The sequence below is a fragment of the Manduca sexta genome, chromosome 1, assembly GCF_014839805.1.
Source record: "Manduca sexta isolate Smith_Timp_Sample1 chromosome 1, JHU_Msex_v1.0, whole genome shotgun sequence".
NCBI classification, from domain to species: Eukaryota; Metazoa; Arthropoda; class Insecta; order Lepidoptera; family Sphingidae; genus Manduca; species Manduca sexta.
The window spans coordinates 5234427-5253046 of record NC_051115.1 but is presented as its reverse complement, the minus strand read 5'-3'; the positions used below and the strand labels follow the sequence as shown (position 1 = coordinate 5253046).

The following is an 18620-nucleotide window of genomic DNA, read 5'->3' as shown; positions in this document are numbered from 1 at the left end:
TCAGTGACCGATAGAGATGCGCACATTATACTAGAATATCGATACTCAACATACATTTCATTGACATAGTCGATTATTTTTAATCATGATTTTATATCGATTTTCGAATAAATGTGATTAAGTGTGTGATGTAACGGGGACATCACTTACGACACACTTGTCACCAAAGTTGTCACGGCGTCATCAGCTGATCATAACAAACAAAATATTTCTTGATCAAAAAAAGATTTAAGTAAATATTACAAAAGTGAAAGAAACATCTTCCTCAGCCAACAATTATTGAAAACAACAAAATTTTAATTTGGAATCATTGATATTGGAATACATTACAAACATTAACATAACCTCGAAATCTAAAAATGAAGACCAAAATCGACATAGATTCCCTTCGCAGCGAACACGAGTCTGATGAACAATGGGAGGTACGTAAGAGCTTCATGATGGAACACAAAGACAAGTTCGAGGAGGACGAGCTGATAACCTTGGCGCAGATATTTACGAACGTTGAGTTTTTAGGTTGCAGGTTTGTTTTTTTTATCATTACTTTTTTTATAACTTGTTCAGAAGGCTGAAGTCGTTCGGTATTCCACTGCACTTGCATCCTGAGTCATGAGAAGTCTTAATATGTCCAGTAGTTACACTGGCTACAATGTCACTATCTGTGTTTGCTCGTAATTAGTTTATCTTTTCTGTTAATTTCGTCATATATTTGATGATTGACAGCAGTGAGCCACGCAAATAAAATAAAAACCATCCTCTCAAAACAATTTTTTTTTACAGATACCCACCACAGACTATGAAACGCATAGCAAAACTTGCAGAGAAGGTATCAGCTAAATACAAAGAGAGTAGGAAGAATAAGCTAAAGAGGACATTTGTGGAAGCCAGTGATGCTGCAGAACAGAAAGCTAAAAGGACTTTTAAGAACTAATACTTAGAAATAAGTTTGTCACCAGAGACATGACTGCAGCTGTATCAATGATATGGAACCTCTCTTAGCCCATACACTATAGTTAAGATGTCGTCCAAAGCTGCAGGACTTTTTTTTCGTCCCGCTCAATAAACACCAGCATAGGGGCATGTGTCAACTGCAAGGCCCATACTAAAACAGTACAAATCTGGTGCTAGAGGGACTCGCAAGAAATTTTGACTAAGACCCCTATTTTGAATTTATTTAATGCTTTTAGATTGTTTTACTGAAATTTATTTATCAATAAATGACTATTTTCGACAAACAATCTCGATATTAAAGAAATTAAAACGAAATAAACATCATAATATTTCTACAATATGCTGTTTTAATTTGCTTGATTTGTTTCACTAAAATTGTTGTTTCCATGCATTTTCTAAAGTACACATCATTGTAATTGGCAACCAACACTATTAGATAGAAAAGTTAATAAGGAAAAGTTTCTCAGTTTTGAATTTTCAAAAAGGCTTACATTTTTTAACAATTCGTAAATCTTTGCATATTCCCGTCCATTGCTTTTACGCCATAAATATAAGGAAAGAATGTTAAATCTGTTTGTTCGGGGAGGACCATTATCTCAGAATTTAAAATAAAAATACTTTTTGTAAAAAACGTTTTTATTATAAAAACACCGATTTACCTTATAACTAATACATTTTCTAAATTATATATTGGGGTATGTCAGAACTATGGTGTAACTCCACCTTAGATATAGATAAAAATAGCACCTAATATATTTCTTTAAATCCACCCGCACAGGAGGTTGGTGGACTAATGCCTAAACCTCTGTATAGTCCCAAAACCAAAGGGTAGTATATGGGCTAGCTTTAAACCCTTTAAACACGGTACATACAGACAAATACCTATGTTCCTTGATCAAATCGTGTAAGAAATATTGTTTACATGAGTTTAAGAGCCAATACTTCTCTGTACACAGCCTTGTATGTTGCCCTTAGACCAGCTATACAGCCCCTGAGGCCCACTGAGCTTATGCAAATGATCTAACTTCAAAATATGAAATAATTATTTCTCTCAAAATTCTTTGAGATCTCTGCAAAGATGAGTTGATTATAATCTTACATTTAATAACGTTTCTAGTACTAAGTAGGTCAACTAACATTATAGACTAAGGCATTATAAGACGTATTTGTGACCCATATAAAAACAGTCGGGTACAGCTGCACTTGTCGAAAGAGAAAGCTCTGATATACCCCAAGAATATTTTACAACTAACTTTGATTATGTTTACCCATCTTTTATTGCGTTTACGTATATCTAAAACGTAAATCCCCAATGATTTTGGGTTACAACATTTAGGAGAAAACTACCCCATTTTGGAATAATAAATGGATTTGAATCTTTTGGCTTGAATATAAAACGATTAACTACTATTAATTCAAATATCTATGTACTTAGTATTTCATAAGTTTCGGTTAAGGGGCCGTTCAAGCATTACGCAACGCAATTTTTGAAGATTTTTGACCCCCCCACCCCCGCATGTTACGCGCCGTAACATTTTCCCGTACGCCCGCCTCCCCTCCAAAAGTTATGTAACTCTAAAGTTCAATTTTTTTCTAATATTCACAATTATTTTACGCAAAATACCGGAAAGTCGCTAAAATACCTTTGTTATTGTTTTAAAATAAAAAAAAACAATGTTACATAACGCTTTGTACGAGACCCCCTCCCGCCCCTGCACATCGTAACGTGTTACAAGACCCCCCTCCCCCCAAATTGAGTTACGTAATACTTGAACGGCCCCTAACCTGGGTTATTATTTACAATTAACACTAGCTTTTGCCTTCAGCTCTGCCTGCTTGAAATGTTTCTCCGGGACAAAAGCCTATACCATTCAAGAATAACGTAGCTTCCTATTAGTAGAAAGGAAGATTATTTTAGTAATACCGGAGATCAGCGCGTTCAAGCATTCTGCTTCATAACATATTGTTTTCAAGCGAGCGGAGTTGCTTACAAAACCCAGTCCCCATATAAAACGGGAATAGATTTGCAATCACACTTGCAGAAGTTATCTAAGCAATTTTCTTCATGTAAATAATCACAGCAAGCTGATTTATGAACACTTTTAAGCTTGCAACAGTTGCAGCGAGTTAAATTGTATATTAATGTTGCTAGTGTAAACGCATGTGGAAGTTCATGCGCAATATATTGCTGCAAGAACTTGCAACACGACTTTACATTGGACGAAACTTAAGAACAGGCCCTTGCCAATTGTACAATAATTTTAATATAATAAAGTGTAATAAATAATGTGAATTAACCTTTACAATTGCCTTATCTTCAGAGGTATAGGCAGAAATATAAATGCATAGTTTATAACCATTCAAAGGTGCTAGGATATATTTAATATCCGCCCGGATAGCGACCGCACACAAGGTGTTAAAACCCGCCATAGTGTATATCCAACAGGCCGGCATAATTGTGACGACTGAGGGGTAATCATCTCTCGTCAGACGACGTCGCCTCCACTTACCATCAGGTGCAGTGGGGACCCTTTGATGTGCACATATACCTAGTCTTGCCATAAATATTGTAATAAAGAAAAAAGAAAATTGTTAACTGCAAATAACATTTATTACTTTTACAGTGTGTCAGTTTAATACATAAATATAAAACAATTAAAAATATAAAAAGCTTATTCGAAGTGGTCTCCATTGGCTGCAATACAGTCCTTTAAACGATGAGGCCAGTTATCAATAGAAGCACGCACTCTTTCCATGGGAAAATTCTTCACTGCCAATCGTATAGATTGTTTTAGGGACTCCAAATTATCATGGCGTTTAGAGCAAGCTGTACTCTCTAAAACTGACCACAAATCATAATCCAGCGGATTAAGATCGGGACTAGACGACGGCCAGTCTTCAGCTCTGATGAAGTCCGAAACGTTCGATTCCAACCAAGACTGCGTGGACCGAGCTTTATGACCCGGCGCCGAGTCTTGCTGGAAGGACCATACTTGGTTATTGAACATGGTGATGTTAAGGGGCTTAACTACCTTCTCAAGAATGGTATCTTGATACACTTGTGCCGATGTTTTGATACCTTTTCACAAAAATATGGCTCAGTCACTCCTTCATAGCTAACACCCCACCAAACCATCACTGAAGTCGGATAATGTCCACGTTGCACTCTGTCGACTAATTGGGAAGCTTCCTTAGAGCTTTGAGCATAAATACGGTCATTTTGTTTGTTAAAATGTTGCTCAATTGTAAAAATTTTCTCATCCGTAAACAAAATTTTTCTGTGACCTCCCTTTGCGTACCGCTTCAGTAGTTGTTTCGATTTTACCACCCTATTCTTCTTTAAATTATCAGTTAAGAAATGGCCAGTGCGTCTCTTATAGGCTGCAAGTCCTAAGTCATCTTTTAAAATACGCGACATGGTTCTAGGTGCTATCTTCATTTCCCGAGATAAAATCTTTTGCTTTCGGACAGGATTTCTTCGAATTCTTTCCCTTACTGCTTTGACCACCTTTTTCGTACGAACACTACGTGGACGGCCAGATCTTTTCTGTCACAAACAGAGGAGGTCTCATTGTACCTATTAATAGCCCGGTACACAAACATTTTACTAATACCAAGTGTATGGAGAGTTTTAAAAATTGCATTTGGCTCCATACCTACTTTGTGTAATGCTATCACAGCGATTCGGTTCTCTTTATCACCCCACACCATTTTAATATCGCAAAATATTTTACAATGTATTGGCGCCAAAATGAGAAAACACAATGAACAATCGTATAAAAATGACAGATTCGAAATTCAAATGTAATATTTTTTTATAATTAAGTGTAACAGTATTTATGGCCAGACTAAGTATATAATCCGAGATTGAATCATTTACAATATTCGCCACAGGGTACATGAGTAGTGACCAGTAAATAAAACACCTGCTCTTACAAACGAGATCTAGACGGCTAGTGCAATAATTAATATTACTTTTGCCTGATCCTGGACATGTTAACATTATAAACTGACCATTAAAATAAAACACCTGCTTGATGATCGTTTTAAAGTTAAGGTCAGTATAACATAATTTAAAAACATGGAGAGGTGTTTTATTTACCTGGTCTATAATTGATTACCAAAGTGGTCCAGGTGGAGCCCTAGGGGTCTACGTTGACGATCAAAGAATGGAGGTTCACAATTTATAAGCGAGGGTCTACGGAAATGTATCTAGTTTGATAGTAAAGAACTAAAATGGCTTGACTTCACCTATTGTAGGCAGATATTGTAAGAAGCTCGTCGACTGTTACATGTAAACACTTGCAAATTCTGGGGAATATAATAAATTTAGCTGCAGGGGTCCACCGGAGCCAACAAAGTTTTGGAAGTGTTCTACAATATAGTTTGAGAACCTCTGCTATAAACTATCAATTTACCAAATACTTTGTCCGTAATAAAACAATGTATAACTACGAATATTAACTGTTATAATTATATAAATATATCTCAAATTTACGTCATTAAGGGTGTGTTTCACAACTCTGAGTAAATGTTACTTGTCACGGTTTGAACATTGTAGTGTAACTGCTGGTCATAATTAACATCTCATGTCTCATGGCGAGCCCAGTGGAATACCAAACACTTTTTAATTCAGGATGGTGTTTCTACTGTTTATAGGTATCGCTTACCATCAGGCGAACAAGCTTGTCTCGTCATTCAAAGCCAGTCCACTGAACATAGGCCTCCCCTAAAGATTTCCAGAGCTATGGAAACTCTGCATCCGTGTTCCTGCGACCTCTATGAAGTGGACCCTTGTAGGTGGAGGTCCGACGCTGCGCTTGTAGTGAGTGATCTCCACTCGAGAACTGTTTGCCCCATCTGCCTACAGTTCTGCGAGCTGTGTTCACTGCCACTTCAGCTATTCCGCTGTGTCGGTGTTTCGTCCTCTCAAATAACCCGATTAAATACAGTTGCTATAATCTATCCCATGGTGGAACTAGTACTGTATACATTAATACAAATAAAATTCACTCAAAACTTGTGAAACACGACTTTAGCTTAAATCATTAGAACGGCAAAGCAAGTTTTTAAATGCATTTTTATATAATTAATTTTCACTAATTCCGTTCGTATTAGGGACCTCAGGAGTAAGGAAACTTATAAAGATTAGAAAGGAGTTTCATATAATCCTATTTGTATTATAAATGCAAAAGTTTGTGAGGATGTATGTTAGTTCCTCTTTCACGAAAAAACTACTGAACGGATTTGGATGAAACTTTACAGTAACATTGGTTATACATCAGAATAACACATAGGTTACAATTTATAATGATTTTGTGTAATTTGGTAATCAAGCTAGTAATAAAAACGTACTATGCCGCTTTAGCCGTATAATCACGTCGAACGTCTCTTAACGTTGTTGATAATCTCTGCCTACCCTTGAAGAAGGCGTTGTGTAACATATAGCGAAGTTAGCAACAAAAACGTGCTATGCCGTCATGGACGTGTGACAACGTCGAACATATCTTGACGTCGGTAATTATAAATATTCAGTCTCTAGTTCTTAAGCCCCATATCGACGTCCGCCTTGTGCCCACTGTTGGTCTCGCGATGGCGCTGTGGGAACAAAATATTATTTTTATTCATCATAGGTAAATATTTACATTAAATCGACAAACATTTGATAAAGATCGGGAAGAATACCATCTGTGAATGGGTGACTTAGGGCCGTAACAATGAATCATTTTCACCTTTGAATAGAATCTCAAGTAGGCATTTACAGTCTTACTTATTAATATTTTGGAAAGCTATGCTTAGTTAAAACACAAATTTACCCAATCAACTGTAATACGGCCATCGATATACATATATGTAGTACACACTAGATGTGATGTTCCGAACACTAACTGTGTTCAACTGAATTGTATTGCGATCCGTACACCTCACTTTAGTATGGTTACAAAAATGATAGTGTGTGAAAAATTTTTTTCGTTTTGGAGAGCACATTTATCGAGGTAGGCGATACGCTATATAACATCACGCTACGATCAATAGGAGCGGAGCACCAATGAAAAATTAATAAATAACGGAGTGTAATGAAATGTGATTCTTAACTAGGGTTCTAAGATCATATAGAGCGAACATTGGGAAGATCGTCATACAATAATTTTACGCTTATGTTATAGTTACTCAATCTACCGTCAAATAGCAAAACACTAATGTAAAATACTTGACATTCTTTCCATATTGATTTGCACGTTTTTAATTTTGTAAATATGTGTTTGTATGAATATGTAAGGTCGCTGTAACAAGTGTTGTCCGCTGTACAAGTACACAGCGCACGTCCCGCCACCTGAACATGAAGTGGTTGAGGTGCACGGCGGGCAGCGCGGCGCGCAGCGCGGCCAGCGGCGCGCTGTGCAGCATGCCCCACACCTCCAGGTACTGCAGCGACGCCGCGCCCGACAGCTGGCTGCGGGACAACCACACGGTTACACACGCTCGTCCGCCACTGTGAAGGCTGCAGAGTCTTCCGGCGGGAGTATAGTGTCGCAGAACCAACGATAGTCTGACTATCGGTGGTGGACCTCGAAAACTATTCAGGATATCGATTGTATTGCCTATGTCAATACTGTCGAAACCATCGATGCTATTAAATGCATTACTGTCAATAGTATTGACACGCGACAATATTATCGATAGACAATCGATACTATTGTTTTTACCTTTATCGATAGATAATCGATTATCTATCGATTGCAGACTGTCGATATGCAACACTAGTAACATATTCGTCAGCACTACTAGCGGGGATGTTGGGCACAGAACAAGAACAAGCATAGAAGGAATCTAAATTACCCTCATATACTTATCCTATTTTTTCAAATAGATCAAAACCGTTGAAAAGAACGAGACAAATATTATGTTGCTAAGGTCGGCTTGCGTACACTTTAAAATAATCAAATGGTTACCTTTGGTCCTCTTTATGATGCCGATTTAAAAAGCAAATAAAATGTCAAGTGTTTCAACTTGCCAACCTTAAAACAACGTCATAAACGCGCCCACACAATTGAGTTACGTTATACTTCAGCGCGTGCTTTTCAAAAGTGGCTACATGTTGTGTAATATTTTTGTTGTTAATTTTAATTAATACACAGTGCTGTTTAAGTAAAATATAGCCCTAGGAACAAGCAATGGCCTGCGTTATTGTGGGGTGTAAATCTCATTCTTCTCGTAAAGAAAATGAACCTGAAATCATCAGCTTCCATCGGTGAGTAAACAAAAAACCTAATATATTTGCTTAAACCCTGTACATAAGTGCATAAAGTATTATTAATTATACTTTATTATGCTGTAGTCATATTATAATTTGCTGTTGGTCATTTGATGCAGTCATTATTAAGTATTATTCATTTTTACCAGTTTACGTAGTCGTGTTCAATAGTGTTGTGCTGCATATTCTTTCGATAACATAAATGTTGGTATATTGTAGTTTACTATTTTGCATAAATTGTCTTTTACTTTCAATATACGGTGGTGTAGTGGTAAAAGCCACTTGGAAACTGTAGTGTATAAAATACTCGTATGAATTATAACGAGCGGTGGCGGGTAGGTTTAAGAAATGAGTTCGAAATACACTTTGTACGCGGACGTTGTGTTTTATTAATTCTCCCAGTAATTCCTAGAAATACTACATTGGCGACGAGGAAAATTCTGGATAGTGCAGGAAATAGTATACAGAACAATGTCTATTGGTAAAATTCGCGAGTTTGACATTCAGTCGGGTACGTGGTCATCATACGTGGATCGACTCGAGATGTATTTTAAGGCAAACGATATCAAAGATGAGTTGAAGCTGCCTACAATGATATCAGCAATGGGAGATGAAGCGTACGAACTCTTGGTAAACCTGGCAAGTCCGAAGAAACCGGCGGAACTAACATTTGATGGAGCCAGTGACTTGCTGCGTCAACACCTACAGCCAACTCCGTCAGTGCTCGCGGAAAGGTACAGATTCAGACAGCGGAGACAGCTTCCTGAGGAAAGTATTGCGGATTATGTGGCTGAATTAAAAAAATTGGCCAGGAAGTGCGAGTTTAAGGAGGAATTAAACGGGAATTTACGGGATCAGTTTGTTTGCGGACTTAAGGGGGACATAATGCGACAACGGTTGTTTGCGGAGGACGGAAATATAGATTTTGTAAGTGCAGTAAGACTAGCGACGTCATTAGAAGCAGCAGAGCGAGATGCAGCGGCGGTGGAGGCGGGAAGCGGGTCAGAGGTGTTGGAAAATGCCAAAGTGCACAAAATATCGGCGCAGGTAACGGCCCGGGGACAAAGCGTACGCGGAAGCGGCGGGCGTCACACGCGACCGGGTCGCGGCGGCGCGGTCTGGAAAGGCGCACATAAGGTTGCGGTGGTGGAAACGCAGCTTCCGAATCGTGTCAACAACGATTCCTGCAAGGGCTGTGGGTCGACGAGTCATCTATATGAGGGGTGTAGATTCCGATATTTCGTCTGCAGCAGGTGCAAAAATGCGGGTCATCTGCGCCGGATGTGTCCGAAAGCAGCTCGTGGATCAGTGCGTGGTGAATACTATAGTGATAGGAAGTTCCACTATGGGGAGGTCGATGTTAGCGATCGATCATCGGAGGAGGTGGAGGACGCCAGCATGGATTTACATCACTTAAATTTGCGGGATTACAAGGCGGTGAGTTATCCCATTTCACTGGACGGCGAGGTCATTAATATGGAAATAGACACTGGAACGGCTATATCGTGCATCAGTAAAAATACTTATGATGAACATTTTAGACATCGGCCTATACGACCGTATAATTTATGTTTAAAATTCATAGATGGTTCAAAAATTCAACCGTTAGGTGTCATAAAGCCCTTAGTTACACACGGTAGTATAACCAAAAATTTAGAGTTATTTATTATCAGTGGGGGTACTGCTTCCTTGTTAGGTAGACAGTGGCTTGCAGAGCTGAGAATCTCAGTCCCTGAATTAAAAACGAATATTGTTAAAAGACGTAATATTATAACTAGTCGGAATGATAGTTGCAGTGTGTTTCATAACAAGAGTGTAAAACTAAATAATAAAATTGAGATATTGTTGGACAGGTATAAGAATTTGTTCGACGGTAGCCTGGGGAAGTTCACGGGGGGCAAGGCAACGCTACGGGTGCGGGAAGGGGCGGCGCCGGTATTCCATCGCGCGCGCCCATTGCCATTTGCGCTGCGCGAGCGCGTCGACGCCGAGATTGACGCGATGCTTCGCGATGGAATAATTGAACCAGTCGATTGTTCGGAGTGGGCATCACCACTAGTCCCCGTAAATAAGTCGGATGGGGCACTCAGGGTTTGTGTAGACTATAAGACTACTGTTAACCCGGTTTTGCTGGTCGACCGGTATCCGTTACCCAGAATTGACGATGTACTGGTAGTATTAAATGGCAGTCAGTATTTTAGTAAAATCGATTTATCTCAATCGTATAATCAAATTGAGTTGGATGACTCTAAAAAGTACACCGTTATTAACACTCATCGGGGCTTATTTATATATAACCGTTTAGTTTTTGGGCTATCGTCCAGTCCAGGGATATTCCAGCGTATTATGACAAATTTACTTACAGGTATACCTAATGTGGCGGTGTTCATTGATGATGTCATAATAGGGGGCCAAACGGAATTAGAACATTTAGAAGCTTTGGAAATGGTATTCAAGCGCCTATTTGACAGTGGCTTAAGATTAAAAAAATCGAAATGCGTTTTTATAGCTCAGGAGGTATCGTATTTAGGATATATAATTTCAAAGGATGGTATAAAGGCAGACCCGCGAAAATCGAAGCGATCGTAAAAATTCCTAGACCAATAAATGTCTCTGACTTACGTTCATTTTGGGGTTGGCAAATTTTTGCTAAGTTTGTTAAGAATTTTAGTCTCAGATTAGTGCCATTGTATAATTTACTTCGGAAAAATGTAAAGTGGGAATGGAAACAAGACTGTGAAGAAGCCTTTATAGGAATTAAAAATATTTTAACTAGTTCAAAGGTCTTGGCACATTATGATCCAAATAAACCTCTTATTGTGACGTGTGACGCAAGTGCGGTGGGGCTGGGGGGCGTGTTGTCGCAGCCGAGCGGCGGAAGCCGAGGCGGACCCGAACGCCCGGTCGCGTTCGTATCGCGGACACTTACCAAAGCGGAACAAAATTACTCGCAAATCCATAAAGAGGCATTAGCTATAATATTTTGTATGAAAAGTTCCATCAATACGTTTTTGGTAGACGTTTTGTACTACGCACAGATCATAAACCGCTGGTATCGATTTTTGGCCCTCATGTGGGCATTCCTACCATGACTGCTAGTCGGATGCAAAGGTGGGCAATTATTTTATCGGCGTATAGTTATGATATCGAATACGTTAAGACGGACGAGAATACAGCGGACGGCCTGTCACGACTGCCCGTGCGCAGAGATAACAAACCGGTTTCTGCGATGCCGGAACAAACTTATTTACATTTTGCGCAGGATACATTGTTATTAGATTATAACGAAATTAAAAGATGTACTGCTAGAGACCCTATCTTAGGCAGGTTGTTAGGATTTATACGAGACGGATGGCCTACGGATTGCGAAATTAGTGTCATGCAACCTTATTTTAATAGGAAGAATGAGTTATATGAAGAACTCGGTTGCGTTATGTGGGGTCACAGGGTTGTAGTACCGGAGGGATGTCGGGAAAGGGTACTAAAAATTTTACATGAACCTCACATGGGTATTGTTAAGTCTAAAGGTTTAGGCCGAAGTTATGTGTGGTGGCCGGGTATTGATGAGGCTATCGAGGTTATGTGTCGTGAGTGCGCGACATGTGCAGCACATGCCGATGCGCCCCCGCGCCAGGCGCCTCGTCCGTGGCCCTGGCCGTCCAAACCGTGGGCTAGGCTACATTTAGACTTCTTGGGACCTATTTTTGGACAGACATATTTAGTAGTTATTGATTCGATGTCAAAGTGGGTGGAAATTTTTAATGTATCTGGTACAACAGCAACAAGTACCATTACTAAATTGCTGGAACTTTGGAGTAGGTGGGGATACCGCGACAAATAGTGACAGATAACGGTCCACCGTTTACGAGTTCGGAATTTCAAGAATTCCTTAAAAATTATGGGGTAGATCACATATTTACCGCACCATATCATCCAGCATCAAATGGTGCTGCCGAGAATGCGGTTAAAACGCTTAAAAGAGTCATCAAAAAAGCCTATTTCGAGAAAAAGAATATTATGAAAGCTTTATATACATTCTTACTGTATTACAGAAATACCCCCCATTCATCTACAGGCGAATGTCCAGCGACGCTAATGTTAGGTAGGCGTGTAAGAACGAGGTTAGACATACTAAAGCCGGATTTAACATCACGCATGAATCAGGTGCAAAAGCAGCAGGTAGAAAACGCGGGTGGGGCGGAGAGGGTTTTAGTATCGGGAGAACCAGTTTGGTATAGGCAATTTCTTAAAGGGGAGAAGTGGCTACCGGGGAAAGTAGAACGACAGATTGGTCCATCTAATTTTAGAGTTTCCGATGAAAAGGGTAACCAAGTACATCGTCACATCGACCAGGTAAAGCGTAGAACTAGAAACTCATTGGTCTTCCCAAGCCCGGAATGCCTTTCTCCTATGACCAGTCCGCCCGAATCTGGGCCGGGGAGTGATGGCAAGGACGAGACCATTACATCCAGGGCGACACCTTTAGCGGTTGGGGAACTCGAACGAGCGGCTCAGGAGCAGCCTTCTAGTGCAATTGAGGGTCATGAGGACGGTGCCTTTGAACCTAAACCCCTTGGACTTCCTCAACAGCGCCAAGATCACACAAACTCTCGGCCCATAAGACAATGTAGGTTAAATAATCCTGTTAATTACAAATGTTAAGCCTATTTACTAAGTTAGTTAAGTTTACGTATTGAGTGATAATAAATTGTCAAATTTGTTAAAAATTGTTGTTATTAGAATAGTACTTTGATTGTAAATTTCATAAAGTAAGTGTGGAGGAGTGTAGTGTATAAAATACTCGTATGAATTATAACGAGCGGTGGCGGGTAGGTTTAAGAAATGAGTTCGAAATACACTTTGTACGCGGACGTTGTGTTTTATTAATTCTCCCAGTAATTCCTAGAAATACTACAGAAACCGTACGCGAAGGCTGGGGTCGAGGAAACTATCTGATTTTCATAGTGTGTTTCATACAATGTGTTTCATTGCAGATTCCCCATAGATGATGCTTTGAGGCAAAAATGGATCGTTGACATAGCTCGTCCCAATTGGCATTGGAAAAAACAGCACCGTGTTTGCTCTAAGCATTTCGACAAAGTTTTATTAACATTGAAAATATTATCAAACATATATGACATGAATGGTACCGCTGTGTTTTAATTTTACTGTCCCATTTTAGTAGCTTCTGTCAAATCCCACGTCTTGGGTATCTTTTAATCCCTAAGAAAGTCAGAAAAGAACAGAAGGCGTACTGGCTTTCTCCTAGACAAAATTTCGGCCTCGGATTTGGATTTCTTGTTTGTCTGTTTGTCAGCGGTTTCCATTCCTTCTGAAATTTCTAACATTTTCTTAATTTAATAATCTAAATTCTAAACTATTTTTGTGTGAATGACATTTCGGAAGGCATGGAAACTGCTGTAAATAGCAAATGAAAATTGGACAAAATTTAATTCGAAGAAAGCCTGTAGTTATATAGTTTATTGTAATTTAACAGCTTCTTAATGAGTGCTTTTTTGGTACTAGAATACCAAATCAGGGTTTTGATATCTGTTTTTAGTCTTTATCTAAAATACCAATTTGCAACGGTTTGTAGTTGACTGACCGAAAAGTGTTTATTTTAGCAGGTCTGTGAATTTACTATAGCCGATAGACAAAGCATCTATCGATATCGATAAGATGTCAGAAGGGATCGCAACACAATTAAATTTCTTGCTGTCTAAGACAGAGTACACTCGAATGTCATAGTGTTACTTCTATGCTTGTCATTGTTCTGAGATGTTGAGGAACAAACTCTGTCATGTAGGTGTTGATGTATGACAGTGGCAACCAGACACAATATAGGTACTAATATACATGAAATACTGCAAATTATCTGTAAATAGAATTGATATTTTTTATACGTAGTAGGTCCAATAGAATGTCGCCTGACGAGAGATGACCTGGATATATCTGGCGTGTACTCACGAGAGCGCGTGCACGGACATGAGGTAGCAGCGGCTGAGCGCGAGGTGTTCGAGGCGCGCCAGCCGCGCCAGCGCCGCCGCCGCGCCGCCGCTCAGCCGCGGGCAGTCCGACGCGTCCAGCTCCACCACGCGCGCGCACCGCGAGCACAGCCGCCGCAGCGCTGCGCGACAACATCACTGAATACTCGGAGCTGGCGGAGACGCACGAGCGCTGGCGACGCGCCCCGAGCCGCGCTCGGCGGTCCCGGCAGCCGGCCCGCACCTACGCGACGCGTGGATCTATGTTCCGTCCGTTATATTGTGATCGCATAGTGTATGTTTGCAGTCACTACACCCCGCAGCCTACACTCTGTGGCATGCCTACTGCTTTGGGTATGGGCAAACCAAAACAGCACCAAAAAAGATCGCGTCTTCGGTTCATATAAAATGTGCGTTAGAAAATAAAATAGGTATAGAATATAACTTTGCCTGTCTCGGAGAGTGGTAGTCGTGCCGCGCACGCAATACAACTATGCCACGGAGATAACTTATAATATATTCGACACTTTAATCTAAAGATGGCTTTGACCCATCGTGATGTTTGAAGGAAATTTCATGTGGTGTAGGAACAAATAAACTGTATAAATTATCAACTAATCTCATAAATAGCAGAAACACTACTATTACTCTGGTGTCGACGCGCACGATTTATTAAAAAATTTCGCCACATACTGTACCTACTCAAGTGACGAGATAATCTAGTTAAAATTCGCCGTTTACCAAAATTATAAAATAAAATGCATTCACAATAACACCGAATGTGATTTAGAATATATTCTGTTGATAGCACCGATGACAATGTAGGTATCATTCTTTTCAACCAGATGTATTCCAAACACTCGCCTCGTTCGAGAAAATGTGCAACAACAACAAATACAATTTAATGATTATTCGTATAGGAGCATCCAAAACGACAATTAGGATTGGATGCTGTTGAAAATACCTTATAGTTTCTTGAAGTCAGGCGTACATTTCGCGCCATTCGCCAGCTAATATGAAGTTGTTGTTGTTCACCATAACCTCACAAATTTACCTATTCTCGCCGATAAAAACTTTTCACACACTTTAAACCATCACAAAAAATCATTTTAACTAATTTACTTTGTATTGAAATGTTTAAAATAACAAAAAACTACTTAATAAATACAAATACTTATAAAATGTATCACCGGCTCAATCAAAACAAATAACTGATGTTGCCAGTTCAGAAAACAAAAATATTCTATAAAATTACTGCTCAAAATGTGACAAAAACTTTTTGATACGTAAAATTATAGTGCAATTACATTACAATAAATATAATAATGCAATTATAATTGAAGTAATACTAAAATCATGCGAAAATCATAATAATTTACAAGAGTAATAATTTAAATATGGAATATTTCGCAGAACAAATGCTACTATAATAAAAGTAAGTTTAACTTGGCAACCTCGAATTTTATACAATATTTATGCGGGCAAAAGCCTGGGTTATTTTTTAGTACTGATTGATATAGAAACTGAGTATAGAAACCTACTACAGCTATACATATGTGGTAGAATTTTAGCCATATTCTGTCCATGAGTGTGAGAGAGAAGGAAATATTGATGCAAAAAGTCTCGTAAAACCCAACGAGACTGAGAGTGATGAATATATTTAGTGTGCGTGTTTGGTATTATGAACAAAATGTGTACATACTGATACGGTGTGAGTGTGGTAGTGTGTGTTAGGTGCTGTAGTGTGTTTGTAGATGCGCTCGAGGTGAACCTATGCAGTGCAGCGAGACATAGCGCGGGAATGTTTTATATTGTTTTATAAAATGATTGCCAGAGTAACAAATAATCGTGTCAAAAAAGAAATCCTTGTATTTTAACGCGGCGCCTTACTACACGGCCATCGTTCCGCGCTTCCTCAGTGCCCTAATAGCTCTTTCCTAGGGTGGAAACGAGGCTTGAACACTTGACCCTACTCTGTTCTCATTAGGGTCTGTTCAAGTATTATGTAACGCAATTTTTGAAGATTTTTGACCCACCGAGCCCTCCATGTAACGCGCCGTAACGTTTTCGAGTACGCCCCCCCCCTCCCCCCTCCCAAAAGTTACGTAACTCTAAATTTACAATTTTTTCTACTATTCACAATTATTTATCACTGACTACAATGTCCTTCAAACCCGAACACAACAGTAACTACACTCTGCTGCTTGACATAAATAGACATTGCGGTGGTAGGTACCTACCCAGTCGAACCCTCACGTATGAGAGACCTACCACCAGTTTAATAGTGGTTTATAGAACGAACCTTTCCTTTTATATCAATATAAGGTTATTATTGTTATACTCACTTTACACATCCTTTCAACAACTTTGCTAACCCTTCAGCGGTGACGCCTTGAGCCATCGCCAGGTTTAAAGTTTCTAAATTTGTGCATTTTCCTGGAAGTAAAATAAACACATCTATACTATTATATAAAGCTGAAGAGTTTGAACGCGCTCATCTTAGGAACTACTGGTACGAATTGAGAAATTATTTTAGTGTTGGATAGTGCATTTATCGGGGAAGGTTATAGGGTATATAACATCACGCTATGACCAATAGGACCGTGCTAAAAATATAGCAGAACCATGTAATAGTGAGCCAGTGAAATGTCAAAGGACCTGTTTTAATGCATAGGAGCTAACATGTGCGAAATTGTGATGTATCATACATAGGGATAGTTCTGTCTAAAAACTTATACAATATTAAGAACACTGCTTGTAGGTATGTATAATAATACTATTTTTTTATTGCTTTAAATGATGAGACGAGCTTGCTGTTCGCCTAATAGTAAGCGCATAAACAGTAGAAACACCAACACCTTGAATTACAAAATATTGTTTCGTATTCCACTGCGCTCGCGATCCTAAGACATGAGATGTTAAGTATTAATATGTCCAATAATGGCTACAATGTCACTATCTTGGGTCGTAATTAGTTTCGTTTCTGTTAATTTCGTCATATATTTGTTGATAGACAGCAGTGAGCCACGCAAATAAAAACCATCCTCTCGAAACTTAATATTTTTTACAGATACCCACCACAGACCATGAAACGCATAGCAAAACTTGCAGTGAAGGTGTCAGCTAAATACAAAGAGAGTAGGAAGAATAAGCTAAAGAGGACATTTGTGGAAGCCAGTGATGCTGCAGAACAGAAAGCTAAAAGGACTTTTAAGAACTAATACTTAGAAATAAGTTTATCACCAGGAGCATGACTGCAGCTGTATCAATGATATGGAATACCTCTTAGCCCATAAACTATACTTTAGATGTCGTCTAAAGTTGCAGGACTTTTTTATCGTCCCGCTCAATAAACACCAGCATAGGGGCATGTGTCAACTGCAAGGCCCATACTAAAACAGTACAAATCTGGTGCTAGAGGGACTCGCAAGAAATTTTGACATAAGACCCCTATTTTGAATTTATTTAATGCTTTTAGATTGTTTTACTGAAATTTATTTATCAATAAATGACTATTTTCGACAAACAATCTCGATATTAAAGAAATTAAAACAATATAAACATCATAATATTTCTACAATATGCTGTTTTAATTTACTTGATTTGTTTCACTAAAATTGTTGTTTCCATGCATTTTCTAAAGTACACATCATTGTAATTGGCAACCAACACTATTAGATAGAAAAGTTAATAAGGAAAAGTTTCTCAGTTTTGAATTTTCAAAAAGGCTTACATTTATTTTTAACAATTCGTAAATCTTTGCATATTCCCGTCCATTGCTTTTACGCCATAAATATAAGGAAAGAATGTTAAATCTGTTTGTTCGGGGAGGACCATTATCTCAGAGTTTAAAATAAAAATACTTTTTGTAAAAAACGTTTTTATTATAAAAACACCGATTTACCTTATAACTAATACATTTTCTAAATTATATATTGGGGTATGTCAGAACTATGATGTAACTCCACCTTAGATATAGATAAAAATAGCACCTAATATATTTCTTTAAATCCACCCGCACTGGAGGTTGGTGGACTAATGCCTAAACCTCTGTATAGTCCCAAAACCAAAGGGTAGTATATGGGCTAGCTTTAAACCCTTTAAACACGGTACATACAGACAAATACAGTATAATCCGTTTATTATGACTCTGCCTATATTGACCAACCTCTTATTATGACGTAATTACACTACGAAGTTTGGTTTTCATATAAGATTCTTTATAAAAAAAGTCGTATATAATGACTTCCCTTACAGTGACATGTCGCTTATTGTGACCCCTTTTTAATAAATTATGTCCGGTTATAATGACCGACATGATTCTTTACGCCTTCAGTAATGTTCCTTGATTCCCGACGACGTTCGGCACGTGGCTCGTTTTTTGTTTTCAATCTCAGTGAGTAATTGACATAGCGATGTCTTCTATACAC

The 18620-nt window shown here is 38.8% G+C and overlaps 3 protein-coding genes across 5 annotated transcripts in view; 2 read left to right on the top strand and 1 right to left on the bottom strand.

Moving 5' to 3' along the window:
• Positions 1-144: 144 nt before the first annotated feature.
• Positions 145-18066, top strand: LOC115454438 (partner of xrn-2 protein 1-like). 2 transcript variants are annotated; one of them, XM_037438599.1, is made up of 2 exons: positions 145-523; positions 17261-18066. In XM_037438599.1, exons 1-2 carry the CDS (start codon positions 360-362, stop codon positions 17409-17411), a joined length of 315 nt encoding a protein of 104 aa, XP_037294496.1. In that variant the 5' UTR covers positions 145-359; the 3' UTR covers positions 17412-18066. The 2 variants fall into 2 exon arrangements, with proteins under 2 accessions (XP_037294496.1, XP_037294473.1); XM_037438576.1 differs by lacking the exon at positions 17261-18066 and adding an exon at positions 781-1289 and having other exon boundaries at positions 146-523.
• Positions 1570-18620, bottom strand: part of LOC115450082 (S-phase kinase-associated protein 2) — a 32696-nt gene continuing 15645 nt past the window's right edge. For both annotated transcript variants that reach the window (XM_037438445.1, XM_037438476.1), the window contains exon 14: positions 1570-1833. The gene's annotated coding sequence lies outside the window, so the exon portion shown is untranslated. The remainder of the gene's footprint in view (positions 1834-18620) is intronic.
• LOC119189307 lies at positions 8501-10196 on the top strand. Its single transcript, XM_037438537.1, has 2 exons — positions 8501-9643; positions 10060-10196. Exons 1-2 carry the CDS (start codon positions 8678-8680, stop codon positions 10063-10065), a joined length of 972 nt encoding a protein of 323 aa, XP_037294434.1. The 5' UTR covers positions 8501-8677; the 3' UTR covers positions 10066-10196.

Coding starts and splice junctions, on each gene's coding strand:
- LOC119189307 (XM_037438537.1), top strand. CDS start 8,678: ATGTCTATTGGTAAAATTCGCGAGTTTGACATTCAGTCGGGTACGTGG.
- LOC115454438 (XM_037438599.1), top strand. CDS start 360: ATGAAGACCAAAATCGACATAGATTCCCTTCGCAGCGAACACGAGTCT. Junction 524..17,260: donor GTTGAGTTTTTAGGTTGCAG/GTTTGTTTTTTT, acceptor TATTTTTTACAG/ATACCCACCACAGACCATGA.